The sequence below is a fragment of the Carcharhinus amblyrhynchos genome, unplaced genomic scaffold (assembly GCF_965287045.1).
Source record: "Carcharhinus amblyrhynchos unplaced genomic scaffold, sCarAmb.v2.hapA chromosome_193, whole genome shotgun sequence".
NCBI classification, from domain to species: domain Eukaryota; kingdom Metazoa; phylum Chordata; class Chondrichthyes; order Carcharhiniformes; family Carcharhinidae; genus Carcharhinus; species Carcharhinus amblyrhynchos.
This window is the reverse complement of record NW_027649933.1, coordinates 224814-242137: the sequence shown is the minus strand read 5'-3', so window position 1 is coordinate 242137 and position 17324 is coordinate 224814. Positions and strand designations below refer to the sequence as shown.

The 17324-nt window shown below is 45.8% G+C and overlaps 1 protein-coding gene across 1 annotated transcript in view; it reads left to right on the top strand.

Moving 5' to 3' along the window:
* The window catches only part of LOC145338830 (immunoglobulin superfamily member 11-like), a 35961-nt gene that overhangs the window by 8721 nt on the left and 9916 nt on the right, over positions 1 to 17324 (top strand). The window contains exons 2-4 of the mRNA XM_080183241.1: positions 14169 to 14317; positions 14717 to 14921; positions 17011 to 17166. Of these exons, the coding sequence (XP_080039367.1) occupies positions 14169 to 14317; positions 14717 to 14921; positions 17011 to 17166 (510 nt within the window). The remainder of the gene's footprint in view (positions 1 to 14168; positions 14318 to 14716; positions 14922 to 17010; positions 17167 to 17324) is intronic.

The window sequence follows — 17324 nt, the reverse complement described above, 5'->3', positions numbered from 1 at the left end:
CAAAATAGTAAATACCTGGGAGTGAGCTACAGACTGGGATTCAGGCTCATTTATATATCAGATAAAAGACAACCAAGGGTGAGTTACAGACTGGAATCTAACCAAAGGGATTGAGATGGCTTATATACAGAATACCAGAATCGGGAGAATGAGTTTCGGACTGGAATCTGATTGAGGGATTTTGGGATGGTTTATATATAGAATAACAGATACCCGGGAGTGAGTTACAGACTGGAATCTAATCGAGGGGTTCAGGGCGGTTTATATATAGAATAACAGATACCCGGGAGTGAGTTACAGACTGGAATCTAATCGAGGGGTTCAGGGTGGTTTATATATAGAATAACAGATACCCGGGAGTGAGTTACAGATTGGAATCTAATCGAGGGGTTTAGGATGGTTTATACATAGAATAACAGATACCCGGGAGTGAGTTACAGACTGGAATCTAATCGAGGGGTTTGGGATGGTTTATATATAGAATAACAGATACCCGGGAGTGAGTTACAGACTGGAATCTAATCGAGGGGTTCAGGGTGGTTTATATATAGAATAACAGATACCCGGGAGTGAGTTACAGACTGGAATCTAATCGAGGGGTTTGGGATGGTTTATATATAGAATAACAGATACCCGGGAGTGAGTTACAGACTGGAATCTAATCGAGAGGTTTGGGGTGGTTTATATATAGAATAAGAGATACCCGGGAGTGAGTTACAGACTGGAATCTAATCGAGGGGTTTGGGATGGTTTATATATAGAATAACAGATACCCGGGAGTGAGTTACAGACTGGAATCTAATCGAGGGGTTCAGGGTGGTTTATATATAGAATAAGAGATACCCGGGAGTGAGTTACAGACTGGAATCTAATCGAGGGGTTCAGGGTGGTTTATATATAGAATAACAGATACCCGGGAGTGAGTTACAGACTGGAATCTAATCGAGGGGTTCAGGGTGGTTTATATATAGAATAAGAGATACCCGGGAGTGAGTTACAGACTGGAATCTAATCGAGGGGTTTGAGGTTATTCTATACGGAATAACAAATGTTGGTAGGTAAAGGGATCTGGGTGTTCATGTACACAGGTCACTGAAAATGGCAATGCAGGTGGAGAAGGTAGTCTAGAAGGCATATGACATGCTTGTCTTCATCTGCTGGTATACTGAGCTTAAAAATTGGCAAGTCATGTTGCTGCTTTATAGAACCAAGGCTGCACTTAGAATATACTGTTCAATTCTGATCGCCACACTACCAGAAGGATGTGGAGGCTTTGGAGAGGTTTCAGAAAAGATTTACCAGAATGTTGCCTGGTATGGAGGGCATTAGCTATGAGGAGAGGTTGGAGAAGCTTGGTTTGTTTTCACTGGAGCGACGGAGGTTGAGGGGAGACCTGATAGAAGTCTACAAGATCATGAGAGGCATGGACAGAGTGGATAGTCAGAAGCTTTTTCCCAGGGTGGAAGACTTAATTATTAGGGGGCATGGGTTTAAGGTGCGAGGGGCCAGGTTTAAAGGAGGTGTACGAGGCAGATTTTTTACAGAGAGTATTGGGTGCCTGGAACTTGTTGCCGGGGTGGGTACTGGAAACGGATACAGTAGTGACTTTTAAGGGGCGTCTTGACAAGTACATGAATATGATGGGAGTAGAGGAATATGGTCCCTGGAAGGGTAGGGGGTTTTAGTTAAGTTTGGCAGCATGGTTGGTGCAGGCTTGGTGGGCCGAAGGGCCTGTTTCTGTGCTGGAATTTTCTTTGTTCTTTGTACCCGAGAGTGAGTTACAGACCAGAATCTAATCAAGGGTTCAAGGTGGTTTATTTTATAGAATAGTAGATACTCGGGAGTGTGTTATAGACTGGAATTGAACCGAGGGGTTCGGGTTGATTTATACATAGAACGATGTGGAGATGCCGGCGTTGGACTGGGGTAAATACAGTAAGAAGTCTCTCAACACCAGGTTAAAGTCCAACAGGTTTATTTGGGAACAAATGCCACTAGCTTTCGGAGCGCTGCTCCTTCATCAGGTGAGAGGGAGTTCTGTTCGCAAACAGGATATATAAAAACACAAACTCAATTTACAGAATAATGATTGGAATGCGAGGCTTTGCAGCTAATCAAGCCTTAAAAGTTCAGACAATGTGAGTGGAAGGAGAACTGAGCACAGTTTAAGAGATGTGTATTGTCTCCAGCCAAGACAGTTAGTGAGATTTTGCAAGCCCAGGCAAGTCATAGGGGTGACAGATAGTGTGACATGAACCCAAGATCCCAGTTGAGGCCGTCCTCATGTGTGTGGAACTTGGAACTTGGCTATCAGTCTCTGCTCAGCGACTCTGCGCTGTCGCGTGTCGTGAAGGCCACCTTGGAGAACGTTTACCTGAAGATCAGAGGCCAAATGCGCAAGACCACTGAAGTGTTCGCCAACAGGAAGAGAACAGTCTTGCCTGGTGATTGTCGAGCGGTGTTCATTCATCCATTGTCGTAGCGTCTGTATGGTCTCCCCAGTGTACCATGCGTCGAGACATCCTTTCCTGCAGCGTATCAGGTAGACAACGTTGGCCGAGTTGCAAGAGTATGTACCGTGTACCTGGTGGATGGTGTTCTCATGTGAGATGATGACATCCGTGTTGATGATCCGGCATGTCTTGCAGAGGTTGCTGTGGCAGGGTTGTGTGGTGTCGTGGTCATTGTTCTCCTGAAGGCTGGGTAGTTTGCTGCGAACAATGGTCTGTTTGAGGTTGTGCGGTTGTTTGAAGGCAAGAGGTGGGAGTGTGGGGATGGTCTTGGCGAGATGTTTGTTATCAAGGCGAACATCCCACCAGGGCCATCCCCACACCCCCACCTCTTGCCTTCAAACAACCACACAACCTCAAACAGACCATTGTCCACAGCAAACTACCCAGCCTTCAGGAGAACAGTGACCACAACACCACACAACCCTGTCACAGCAACCTCTGTAAGACATGCCGGATCATCGACACAGATGCCATCATCGACGTGAGAACACCCTCCACCAGGTACACGGTACATACTCTTGCAAGTCAGCCAACGTTGTCTACCCGATACACTGCAGGAAAGGATGTCCCGAAGCATGGTACATTGGGGAAACCATGCAGACGCTACGACAACACATGAATTAACATCGCTCGACAATCACCAGGCAAGACTGTTCCTTCCTGTTGGCGAACACTTCAGTGGTCACGGGCATTCAGCCTCTGACCTTCGGATGAGCATTCTCCAAGGCGGCCTTCACGACGCACGACAGCGCAGAGTCGCTGAGCAGAGACTGATAGCCAAGTTCCACACACATGAGGACGGTCTCAACAGGGATCTTGGGTTCATGTCGCACTATCTGTAACCCCCATGATTTGCCTGGGCTTGCGACATCTCACTAACTGTCCTGCCTGCAGACAATACACATCTCTTTAACCTGTGCTTAACGCTGTCTCCACTCACATTGTCTGTACCTTTCAGACTTGATTTGCTGTAAAAACTCACATTCCAACCTTTAATCTGTAAATTGAATTTGTGTCTTTATCTGCCCTGTTTGTGAACAGAACTCCCACTTACCTGACGAAGGAGCAGCGCTCCAAAAGCTAGTGGTGTTTGCTACCAAATAAACCTGTTGGACTTTAAACAGGTGTTGTACATAACATAAGAACATAAGAACATAAGAAATAGGAGCAGGAGTAGGCCATCCAGCCCTCCGAGCCTGCCCCGCCATTCAATAAGATCATGGCTGATCTGTCGTGTCTCAGTTCCACATTCCCGCCCTTTCCCCATAACCCTTAATCCCCTCGCTTATCAAAAACCCATCAACCCGCGTCTTAAAAATATTTAGCGAGGTAGCCTCCACCACCTCAACGGGCAGAGAATTCCAGAGATTCACCACCCTTTGAGTGAAGAAGTTCCTCCTCAACTCCGTTCTAAACCGCCCCCCCTTTATCTTGAGGTTGTGAGAGTTCTTACTTATTATATATAGAATAACAGATACCCGGGAGTGAGTTACAGACTGGAATCTAATCGAGGGGTTTGGGGTGGTTTATATATAGAATAACAGATACCCGGGAGTGAGTTACAGACTGGAATTTAATCAAGGGTTCAGGGTGGTTTATATATAGAATAACAGATACCCGGGAGTGAGTTACAGACTGGAATCTAATCGAGGGGTTTGGAGTGGTTTATATATAGAATAACAGATACCCGGGAGTGAGTTACAGACTGGAATTTAATCAAGGGGTTCAGGGTGGTTTATATATAGAATAACAGATACCCGGGAGTGAGTTACAGACTGGAATCTAATCGAGGGGTTTGGAGTGGTTTATATATAGAATAACAGATACCCGGGAGTGAGTTACAGACTGGAATCTAATTGAGGGGTTCAGGATGGTTTATATATAGAATAACAGATACCCGGGAGTGAGTCACAGACTGCAGTCTAACCCGAGGGATTCGGGGTGGTTTATATATAGAATAACAGATACCTGGGCGTGAGTTATAGACTAGAATCTAATCATGGGATTCAGAGTTACTTATATGTAGAATAACATACGCAGGAGTGAGTTAAAGATCAAAATCCAATCGAGGGATTCGGGGTGGTTTATATATTGAATAACAGATACGGGAGTGTGAGTTATAGACTGAATCTAATCGAGGAGTTCGGGGTGTTATATGTATAGAATAACAGATACCGGGGAGTGAGTTACAGACTGGAATCTAATTGAGGGGTTCAGCGTGGTTTATATAAAGAATAACAGATACCCGGGAGTGAGTTACAGACTGGAATCTAATCGAGGGGTTCAGCGTGGTTTATATAAAGAATAACAGATAGCCGGGAGTGAGTTACAGGCTGGAATCTAATCGAGGGGTTCAGCGTGGTTTATATAAAGAATAACAGATACCCGGGAGTGAGTTACAGACTAGAATTTAATCAAGGGGTTCAGGGTGGTTTATATATAGAATAACAGATACCCGGGAGTGAGTTACAGACTGGAATTTAATCAAGGTGTTCAGGGTGGTTTATATATAGAATAACAGATACCCGGGAGTGAGTTACAGACTGGAATCTATTCGAGAGGTTTGGGGTGGTTTATATGTAGAATAACAGATAGAAATCCCAGAGCACCAGTTTAAAGTCCAAACAGGTTTATTTGTCACAAATAAACCTGTTTGGACTTTAAACTGGTGTTGTGGTATTTCTTTCTGTTTAGCTCCAGTCCAACGCCGGCATCTCCACATCATGAATAACAGATACCCAGGACTGAGTTACAGACTGGAATCTAATCGAGGGGTTCAAGATGGTTTACATGTGGAATAACATACACCTGAGAATGATTTACAGACTGAAATCTAATCGAGGGGGTGGGGGGGGGAGGTGGAGGAGGGGGGGGGTTCAGGGTAGTTTATATGTAAAATAACAGATACCTGGGAGTGAGTTACAGACTAGAATCTAATCATGGGATTCAGAATCACTTATATGGAGAATAACATACGCAGGAGTGAGTTACAGACTGGAACCTAATGGAGGGGTTCAGGGTGGTTTATATATAGAATAACAGATACCCGGGAGTGAGTTACAGACTGGAATCTAATCGAGGGGTTTGGAGTGGTTTATATATAGAATAACAGATACCTGGGAGTGAGTTACAGACTGGAATCTAATCGAGGGGTTCAGGATGGTTTATATATAGAATAACAGATACCCGGGAGTGAGTCACAGACTGCAGTCTAACCCGAGGGATTCGGGGTGGTTTATATATAGAATAACAGATACCTGGGCGTGAGTTATAGACTAGAATCTAATCATGGGATTCAGAGTTACTTATATGTAGAATAACATACGCAGGAGTGAGTTAAAGATCAAAATCCAATCGAGGGATTCGGGGTGGTTTATATATTGAATAACAGATACGGGAGTGTGAGTTATAGACTGAATCTAATCGAGGAGTTCGGGGTGTTATATGTATAGAATAACAGATACCGGGGAGTGAGTTACAGACTGGAATCTAATCGAGGGGTTCGGGGTGGTTTATACACAGAATAACAGATACCTGGGAGTGAGTTACAGACTGGAATCTAATCGAGGGGTTCGGGGTGGTTTATATATAGAATAACAGATACCCGGGAGTGAGTTACAGACTGGAATCTAATCGAGGGGTTCGGGGTGGTTTATATATAGAATAACAGATACCTGGGAGTGAGTTACAGACTGGAATCTAATCGAGGGGTTTGGGGTGGTTTATATATAGAATAACTGATACCCGGGAGTGAGTTACAGACTGGAATCTAATCGAGGGGTTTGGGGTGGTTTATATATAGAATAACTGATACCCGGGAGTGAGTTACAGACTGGAATCTAATCGAGGGGCTTGGGGTGGTTTATATATAGAATAACAGATACCTGGGAGTGATTTACAGACTGGAATCTAATCGAGGGGTTCGGGGTGATTTATAGGTAGAATAACAGATACCCAGGAGTGAGTTACAGACTGGAATCTAATCGAGGGTTTCAGGGTGATTTATATGGACAAATAAACTGGAAGGAGGCGTTCTTAGGGAAAAGTACCAAAGGAAGGTGGCGGATATTCAAGGAGTGTTTGTCTGGAGCTCTGCATGACAACGTTCCGATGAGACAAGGAGGTTTTGGTAGGTCGCGGGAACCGTGGTGCACGAAGGCTGTGGTGAACCTAGTCAGGGGGAAAAGGAAGGTGTACAAAAGGTTCAGGGAGCTAGGAGATGTTAAGGATCTTGAGGAGTATAAGGATTGTAGAAAGGAGCTTAAAAGGGAAATTAGGAGAGCCAGAAGGGGTCATGAGAAGACCTTGGCGGGTAAGATTAAGGAGAATCCCAAGGCCTTCTATAAATATGTGAAAAGTAAAAGGATGAGAAGAGAAGGGATAGGACCTATAAAAGGTGAAGGGGGAAAGGTCTGTGTGGAACCAGAAGAAATGGCAGAGGTGCTTAATGAGTACTTTGCCTCAGTATTCACAGTGGAAACTGATCTGGGAGATTTTGCTATGGATTTGCAGCAGATGGAAAAGATTGAGTATGTGGATATTAAGGAAGAGGATGTGTTAGAACTTTTGAATTCTATCAAGATAGATAAGTCGCCGGGACCAGATGGGATGTACCCCAGGATACTGTGGGAGGTGAGGGAGGTGATTGCAGAGCCCCTGGCGATGCTCTTTGCGTCGTCAATGGAGACGGGAGAGGTTCCGGAAGATTGGAGGATTGCGGATGTCATTCCTATTTTCAAGAAAGGGAACAGAGATAGCCCGGGAAATTACCGACCGGTGAGTCTGACCTCAGTGGTTGGTAAGCTGATGGAGAGGCTTCTGAGGGACAAGATTTACGAGCATTTGGAGAGGTTTGACATGATCAGAAATAGTCAGCATGGTTTTGTCAAGGGCAGGTCGTGCCTTACGAGCCTAGTTGAGTTCTTCGAAAATGTGACTGAACACATTGACGAAGGAAGTGCAGTGGATGTGGTGTATATGGACTTCAGCAAGGCGTTTGATAAGGTCTCCCATGCAAGACTTCTTGAGAAGGTGAGAGGGCATGGGATCCAAGGGCCTTTGGCCTTGTGGATCCAGAACTGGCTTGCCTGCAGAAGGCAGAGAGTGGTTGTGGATGGGTCTTTTTCTGCATGGAGGTCAGTCACCAGTGGAGTGCCCCAGGGATCTGTTCTAGGACTCTTGCTGTTTGTCATTTTCATAAATGACCTAGATGAGGAAGTGGAGGGATGGGTTAGTAAGTTCGCTGATGACACGAAGGTCGGTGGTGTTGTGGATGGCCTGGAAGGATGTCAGAAATTGCAGCAGGACATAAATAGGATGCAGGACTGGGCGGAGATGTGGCAGATGGATTTCAACGCAGATAAATGTGTAGTCGTCCATTTTGGCAGGACCAATGGGATGAACGAGTACACTATCAAGGGCAGGAGTCTTAGTAGTGTTGAAGAGCAGAAGGATCTTGGGGTCCGGGTCCACAGGACTCTTAAATCGGCCTCGCAGGTGGAGGATGTGGTCAAGAAGGCGTATGGTGTACTGGCCTTCATTAATCGAGGGATTGAGTTTAGGAATCGGGAGGTAATGCTGCAACTTTATAAGACCCTTGTCAGGCCTCACTTGGAGTACTGTGCGCAGTTCTGGTTGCCTCACTATAGGAAGGACGTAGAAGCTATCGAAAGGGTGCAGAGGAGATTTACAAGGATGTTGCCTGGACTGGGTGGCATGCCTTATGAAGTTAGGTTGAGGGAGCTGGGACTCTTTTCCCTGGAGAGACGAAGGTTGAGAGGCGACCTGATAGAAGTTTATAAAATGTTGAGAGGAACAGATAAGGTGGATTCTCAGAGGCTATTTCCCCGGGTTGAAATGGTCGCTACGAGAGGACACAGTTTTAAGGTGCGGGGAGGAAAGTACAGAAGTGATGTTAGGGGTAAGTTTTTCACTCAGAGGGTGGTGAGTGAATGGAATCGGCTGCCGTCAGTGGTGGTGGAGGCGAACTCGCTGGGGTCTTTTAAAAGACTTCTGGATGAGTATATGGGATTGGGGGTTATAGATAGGTCTATGGATTGGTAGGTGTTGATGTGATCAGCGCAACTCGTGGGCCGAAGGGCCTGTTTGTGCTGTAGCGTTCTATGTTCTATGTTCTATATATAGAATAACAGATATCCGGGAGTGAGTTACAGACTGGAATCTAATCGAGGGGTTCAGGGTGATTTATAGGTAGAATAACAGATATCCAGGAATGAGTTACAGACTGGAATCTAGTCGAGAGGTTTGGAGTGGTTTATATATAGAATAACAGATATCCGGGAGTGAGTTACAGACTGGAATCTAATCGAGGGGCTTGGGGTGGTTTATATATAGAATAACAGATACCCGGGAGTGAGTTACAGACTGGAATCTAATCGAGGGGTTTGGGGTGGTTTATATATAGAATAACAGATATCTGGGAGTGAGTTACAGCATGAAATCTAATTGACGGGTTGGGGATGTTTATATATAGAATAACAGATACCCAGGAGTGAGTTACAGACTGGAATCTAATCGAGGGGTTTGGGGTGGTTTATATATAGAATAACAGATATCTGGGAGTGAGTTACAGCATGAAATCTAATTGACGGGTTGGGGATGTTTATATATAGAATAACAGATACCCAGGAGTGAGTTACAGACTGGAATCTAATCGAGGGGTTCAGGGTGATTTATATATAGAATAACAGGTACCTGGGAGTGAGTTACAGACTGGAATCTAATCGAGGCGTTCAGGGTGGTTTATATATAGAATAACAGATACCCGGGAGTGAGTTACAGACTGGAATCTAATCGAGGGGTTCAGGGTGGTTTATATATAGAATAACAGATACCTGGGAGTGAGTTACAGACTGGAATCTAATCGAGGGGTTCAGGGTGGTTTATATATAGAATAACAGATACCTGGGAGTGAGTTACAGACTGGAATCTAATCGAGGGGTTCCGGGTGGTTTATAGGTACAATAACAGATATCCAGGAATGAGTTACAGACTGGAATCTAGTCGAGAGGTTTGGGGTGGTTTGTATATAGAATAACAGATATCTGGGAGTGAGTTACAGCATGAAATCTAATTGACGGGTTGGGGATGTTTACATATAGAATAACAGATACCGTGAGTGAGTTACAGACTGGAATTTAATCGAGGGGTTCGGGGTGGTTTATATATAGAATAACAGATACCCGGGAGTGAGTTACAGACTGGAATCTAATGGAGGGGTTCAGGGTGGTTTATATATAGAATGACAGATACCCGGGAGTAAGTTACAGACTGGAATCTAATTGAGGGGTTCAGGATGGTTTATATATAGAATAACAGATACCCGGGAGTGAGTCACAGACTGCAGTCTAACCCGAGGGATTCGGGGTGGTTTATATATAGAATAACAGATACCTGGGCGGGGGTTATAGACTAGAATCTAATCATGGGATTCAGAGTTACTTATATGTAGAATAACATACGCAGGAGTGAGTTAAAGATCAAAATCCAATCGAGGGATTCGGGGTGGTTTATATATTGAATAACAGATACGGGAGTGTGAGTTATAGACTGAATCTAATCGAGGAGTTCGGGGTGTTATATGTATAGAATAACAGATACCGGGGAGTGAGTTACAGACTGGAATCTAATCGAGGGGTTCAGCGTGGTTTATATATAGAATAACAGATACCCGGGAGTGAGTTACAGACTGGAATCTAATTGAGGGGTTTGGGGTGGTTTATACACAGAATAACAGATACCCGGGAGTGAGTTACAGACTGGAATCTAATCGAGGGGTTCAGGATGGTTTATATATAGAATAACAGATACCCGGGAGTGAGTCACAGACTGCAGTCTAACCCGAGGGATTCGGGGTGGTTTATATATAGAATAACAGATACCTGGGCGTGAGTTATAGACTAGAATCTAATCATGGGATTCAGAGTTACTTATATGTAGAATAACATACGCAGGAGTGAGTTAAAGATCAAAATCCAATCGAGGGATTCGGGGTGGTTTATATATTGAATAACAGATACGGGAGTGTGAGTTATAGACTGAATCTAATCGAGGAGTTCGGGGTGTTATATGTATAGAATAACAGATACCGGGGAGTGAGTTACAGACTGGAATCTAATCGAGGGGTTCGGGGTGGTTTATACACAGAATAACAGATACCTGGGAGTGAGTTACAGACTGGAATCTAATCGAGGGGTTCGGGGTGGTTTATATATAGAATAACAGATACCCGGGAGTGAGTTACAGACTGGAATCTAATCGAGGGGTTCGGGGTGGTTTATATATAGAATAACAGATACCTGGGAGTGAGTTACAGACTGGAATCTAATCGAGGGGTTTGGGGTGGTTTATATATAGAATAACTGATACCCGGGAGTGAGTTACAGACTGGAATCTAATCGAGGGGTTTGGGGTGGTTTATATATAGAATAACTGATACCCGGGAGTGAGTTACAGACTGGAATCTAATCGAGGGGCTTGGGGTGGTTTATATATAGAATAACAGATACCTGGGAGTGATTTACAGACTGGAATCTAATCGAGGGGTTCGGGGTGATTTATAGGTAGAATAACAGATACCCAGGAGTGAGTTACAGACTGGAATCTAATCGAGGGTTTCAGGGTGATTTATATGGACAAATAAACTGGAAGGAGGCGTTCTTAGGGAAAAGTACCAAAGGAAGGTGGCGGATATTCAAGGAATGTTTGTCTGGAGCTCTGCATGACAACGTTCCGATGAGACAAGGAGGTTTTGGTAGGTCGCGGGAACCGTGGTGCACGAAGGCTGTGGTGAACCTAGTCAGGAGGAAAAGGAAGGTGTACAAAAGGCTCAGGGAGCTAGGAGATGTTAAGGATCTTGAGGAGTATAAGGATTGTAGAAAGGAGCTTAAAAGGGAAATTAGGAGAGCCAGAAGGGGTCATGAGAAGACCTTGGCGGGTAAGATTAAGGAGAATCCCAAGGCCTTCTATAAATATGTGAAAAGTAAAAGGATGAGAAGAGAAGGGATAGGACCTATAAAAGGTGAAGGGGGAAAGGTCTGTGTGGAACCAGAAGAAATGGCAGAGGTGCTTAATGAGTACTTTGCCTCAGTATTCACAGTGGAAACTGATCTGGGAGATTTTGCTATGGATTTGCAGCAGATGGAAAAGATTGAGTATGTGGATATTAAGGAAGAGGATGTGTTAGAACTTTTGAATTCTATCAAGATAGATAAGTCGCCGGGACCAGATGGGATGTACCCCAGGATACTGTGGGAGGTGAGGGAGGTGATTGCAGAGCCCCTGGCGATGCTCTTTGCGTCGTCAATGGAGACGGGAGAGGTTCCGGAAGATTGGAGGATTGCGGATGTCATTCCTATTTTCAAGAAAGGGAACAGAGATAGCCCGGGAAATTACCGACCGGTGAGTCTGACCTCAGTGGTTGGTAAGCTGATGGAGAGGCTTCTGAGGGACAAGATTTACGAGCATTTGGAGAGGTTTGACATGATCAGAAATAGTCAGCATGGTTTTGTCAAGGGCAGGTCGTGCCTTACGAGCCTAGTTGAGTTCTTCGAAAATGTGACTGAACACATTGACGAAGGAAGTGCAGTGGATGTGGTGTATATGGACTTCAGCAAGGCGTTTGATAAGGTCTCCCATGCAAGACTTCTTGAGAAGGTGAGAGGGCATGGGATCCAAGGGCCTTTGGCCTTGTGGATCCAGAACTGGCTTGCCTGCAGAAGGCAGAGAGTGGTTGTGGATGGGTCTTTTTCTGCATGGAGGTCAGTCACCAGTGGAGTGCCCCAGGGATCTGTTCTAGGACTCTTGCTGTTTGTCATTTTCATAAATGACCTAGATGAGGAAGTGGAGGGATGGGTTAGTAAGTTCGCTGATGACACGAAGGTCGGTGGTGTTGTGGATGGCCTGGAAGGATGTCAGAAATTGCAGCAGGACATAAATAGGATGCAGGACTGGGCGGAGATGTGGCAGATGGATTTCAACGCAGATAAATGTGTAGTCGTCCATTTTGGCAGGACCAATGGGATGAACGAGTACACTATCAAGGGCAGGAGTCTTAGTAGTGTTGAAGAGCAGAAGGATCTTGGGGTCCGGGTCCACAGGACTCTTAAATCGGCCTCGCAGGTGGAGGATGTGGTCAAGAAGGCGTATGGTGTACTGGCCTTCATTAATCGAGGGATTGAGTTTAGGAATCGGGAGGTAATGCTGCAACTTTATAAGACCCTTGTCAGGCCTCACTTGGAGTACTGTGCGCAGTTCTGGTTGCCTCACTATAGGAAGGACGTAGAAGCTATCGAAAGGGTGCAGAGGAGATTTACAAGGATGTTGCCTGGACTGGGTGGCATGCCTTATGAAGTTAGGTTGAGGGAGCTGGGACTCTTTTCCCTGGAGAGACGAAGGTTGAGAGGCGACCTGATAGAAGTTTATAAAATGTTGAGAGGAACAGATAAGGTGGATTCTCAGAGGCTATTTCCCCGGGTTGAAATGGTCGCTACGAGAGGACACAGTTTTAAGGTGCGGGGAGGAAAGTACAGAAGTGATGTTAGGGGTAAGTTTTTCACTCAGAGGGTGGTGAGTGAATGGAATCGGCTGCCGTCAGTGGTGGTGGAGGCGAACTCGCTGGGGTCTTTTAAAAGACTTCTGGATGAGTATATGGGATTGGGGGTTATAGATAGGTCTATGGATTGGTAGGTGTTGATGTGATCAGTGCAACTCGTGGGCCGAAGGGCCTGTTTGTGCTGTAGCGTTCTATGTTCTATGTTCTATATATAGAATAACACATACCTGGGAGTGAGTTACAGACTGGAATCTAATCGAGGGGTTTGGGGTGATTTATAGGTAGAATAACAGATATCCAGGAATGAGTTACAGACTGGAATCTAGTCAAGAGGTTTGGGGTGGTTTATATATAGAATAACAGATATCCGGGAGTGAGTTACAGACTGGAATCTAATCGAGGGGTTCAGGGTGATTTATAGGTAGAATAACAGATATCCAGGAATGAGTTACAGACTGGAATCTAGTCGAGAGGTTTGGAGTGGTTTATATATAGAATAACAGATATCCGGGAGTGAGTTACAGACTGGAATCTAATCGAGGGGCTTGGGGTGGTTTATATATAGAATAACAGATACCCGGGAGTGAGTTACAGACTGGAATCTAATCGAGGGGTTTGGGGTGGTTTATATATAGAATAACAGATATCTGGGAGTGAGTTACAGCATGAAATCTAATTGACGGGTTGGGGATGTTTATATATAGAATAACAGATACCTGGGAGTGAGTTACAGACTGGAATCTAATTGAGGGGTTTCGGGTGGTTTATATACAGAATAACAGATACCCAGGAGTGAGTTACAGACTGGAATCTAATCGAGGGGTTCGGGGTGGTTTATATATAGAATAACAGATACCTGGGAGTGAGTTACAGACTGGAATCTAATCGAGGGGTTCAGGGTGGTTTATATACAGAATAACAGATACCCGGGAGTGAGTTACAGACTGGAATCTAATCGAGGGGTTCGGGGTGGTTTATATATAGAATAACAGATACCTGGGAGTGAGTTACAGACTGGAATCTAATCAAGGGGTTTGGGGTGGTTTATATGTAGAATAACAGATACATGAACTTTGTTTCAGCGATCAGATGGATTGGTTCAGTCAGTGTTATTGTCACCCATGGAGACCGCGCTGTTTTGCCTTGTGAGCTTCCAAAATTTAATGATTCCTCTCGACTTCACATCGTGTGGACACTAACCCCATCGATTGAGAAAGCTCCAACTATTCAGGTGATCCTGAGGTCCTCCCCATCATTGCACCATTTAATCCCACTCTCCCGCTCACTCCCTATACCCTTTAATATCCCACCCAGTCTAATCCCACTCTCCCACTCACTCCTTATACCCTTTAATATCCCACCCAGTCTAATCCCACTCTCCCACTCACTCCCTGAACCCTTTCATATCTCACCCAGTTGAATCCCAGTCCCCACTCACTCCCCTCACCCCTCAATATCCCACCCAGTCAAATCCCATTTCCCCCCCTCAATCCCCATACCCTTTAATATCACACCAGTCTAATCCCACTCTCCCACTCACTCCACACACCCCTTAATATCCCACCCAGTCTAATCCCACTCTCCCCATTGTTATCCATTGTATTTAGGCCTCTCTCCTCTTTCTCTACAGATTATCCTGTATCAGGCTGGGAATGTTATGAACATGCCCTGGAATGTGGGTGGCCGTGTGGGGTTCCTGGGTGACCCCACCGTGAATGGAAGCATCTTTATTGAGAAGACGCAAAGAAGTGATGGCGGTGTCTATCAGTGTCTCGTTGTGAACCCCGTACAGAATGATCGGAGCATCGTCCGTCTCGTTAACCTGTCTGTGCTGGGTGTGTGTCTCATCCAGACAGAGAACAGGCCTGAGAGAATGAGGCTACTGGCTGTGAGAGGGAGAAGTGGTTAGAGAGAGACAAAACAGAGAGAGGCAGAGGGAGAGCGAGAGACAGAAGTAGAAAGAGAATGCATGTCAGAAAGTGAGAAGAAAGTGTGTTAGAGAGAAAGAGACATCAACAGAAGAGAAAGTGACAGAGAGAGAGACACACATACACAGGTAGAGAGAGAGAGATGAGAGTGGGAGAGACAGAGAGACAAAGCGAGTGAGATAGAGAGATGAAAGTGAGACATACAGAGAGAGAGAGGCACAGGAGAAAAGTGATACAGAGAAGGGAGACAGAAATCAATAGAAAGAGAGACCGAGAGATGGACAGGGAGAGACAGAGAGATGAACAGGGAGAGACAGAGATGGACAGGGAGAGACAGAGAGATGAACAGGGAGAGACAGAGATGGACAGGGAGAGACAGAGAGATGAACAGAGAGAGACAGAGAGATGGATAGGGAGAGGCAGAGATGAACAGGGAGAGACAGAGAGATGGACAGGGAGAGATAGAGAGATGGACAGGGAGAGACAGAGAGATGGACAGGGAGAGACAGAGGTGAACAGGGAGAGACAGAGAGATGGACAGGGAGAGACAGAGATGGACAGGGAGAGACAGAGAGATGAACAGGGAGAGACAGAGATGGACAGGGAGAGACAGAGAGATGAACAGAGAGAGACAGAGAGATGGATAGGGAGAGGCAGAGATGAACAGGGAGAGACAGAGAGATGGACAGGGAGAGATAGAGAGATGGACAGGGAGAGACAGAGAGATGGACAGGGAGAGACAGAGAGATGAATAGGGAGAGACAGAGATGGACAGGGAGAGACAGAGAGATGAACAGAGAGAGACAGAGAGATGGATAAGGAGAGGCAGAGATGAACAGGGAGAGACAGAGAGATGGATAAGGAGAGGCAGAGATGAACAGGGAGAGACAGAGAGATGGATAGGGAGAGGCAGAGATGAACAGGGAGAGACAGAGAGATGAACAGAGAGAGACAGAGAGATGGATAGGGAGAGGCAGAGATGAACAGGGAGAGACAAAGAGATGGACAGGGAGAGATAGAGAGATGGACAGGGAGAGACAGAGGTGAACAGGGAGAGACAGAGAGATGGACAGGGAGAGACAGAGAGATGGACAGGGAGAGACAGAGGTGAACAGGGAGAGACAGAGATGAACAGGGAGAGACGGAGAGATGGACAGGGAGAGACAGAGATTAACTGGGAGAGACAGAGACACACAGGTCAGAGTAATTGTCATGATGATGAGAATACAGAAGTAATCCTCACCAGTCCCTCAGGCTCGAGGCTGCAATCCTCCCAAGCACACTCACATTTCAGGAGAGTGCTGGGTTGATGCTGGGACGGGGTCTAACCACACCAAGGAGAATGGCTACAGAGCTCTCGGGCAACGTTTTGCAAGGCCACCCTGATCTCACAGTGCCCCTCCCTCTGCCACAGACAGAGATCTCACGCCCAGCCCACCATGGGTCATCAGCACTGGGACCCTTCCAAAGGGTCCCTCAGGCTAACCCCTGACATGAGTCCCCTTCATGCTCTGAACTGGCACTACCAAGAACGTAAGAAGCCTCCCAACACCAGGTTAAAGTCCAACCCATTTAACCTGGACTTTAACCTGGTGTTGTGAGACTTCTTACTGTGTTTACCCCAGTCCCAGTCCAACACTGGCATCTCCACTTCATGACTACCAAGATGTCCAGTGGAATCTGTCAGGATGGCAGGTGGGCTCTTGCCAATGGGCACCAGTCAACCATGCCACCCCAATGTGAAGACTTCCATGGTCTCCAAGCCCCCCATCATCATGTCTGTTCCCTTCCGGTAGTGATTCCAGCCATGCCCGAGGGTCAGACAATCCTGGGAGCTGGGACAATCCGGAACCAAAACAAGCTAAGCATATTTAAATACTACTTTAAATATTTAAATGTATTCAGTGTAAGTATGGGGAGGGCGGGGAGGTGGAATTACACATCCTCCTGCTCTATACAGGCAGCACAAACTGAATCTGTGTCTCCACCTCTACAGAGAAACCATCTACACCCACATGCAGCACAGCAGGAGCATGGGAGCTGGGTGGAAGCATCTCCCTCATCTGTTCATCCATCACTGGGAAACCAGATCCACACTACAGCTGGTGGAAGGTTGAATCCAGTGGGAATGTTCCCCTCAGTTTGTTCCAAAGTAAGATGGCTGTATCTAACCCTGTGCTGTACCTGTCCTGGGAGTGTTTGATGGGGACAGTGTAGAGGGAGATTTACTCTGTATCTAACCCCGTGCTGTACCTGTCCTGGGAGTGTTTGATGGCGACAGTGTAGAGGGAGATTTACTCTGTATGTAAC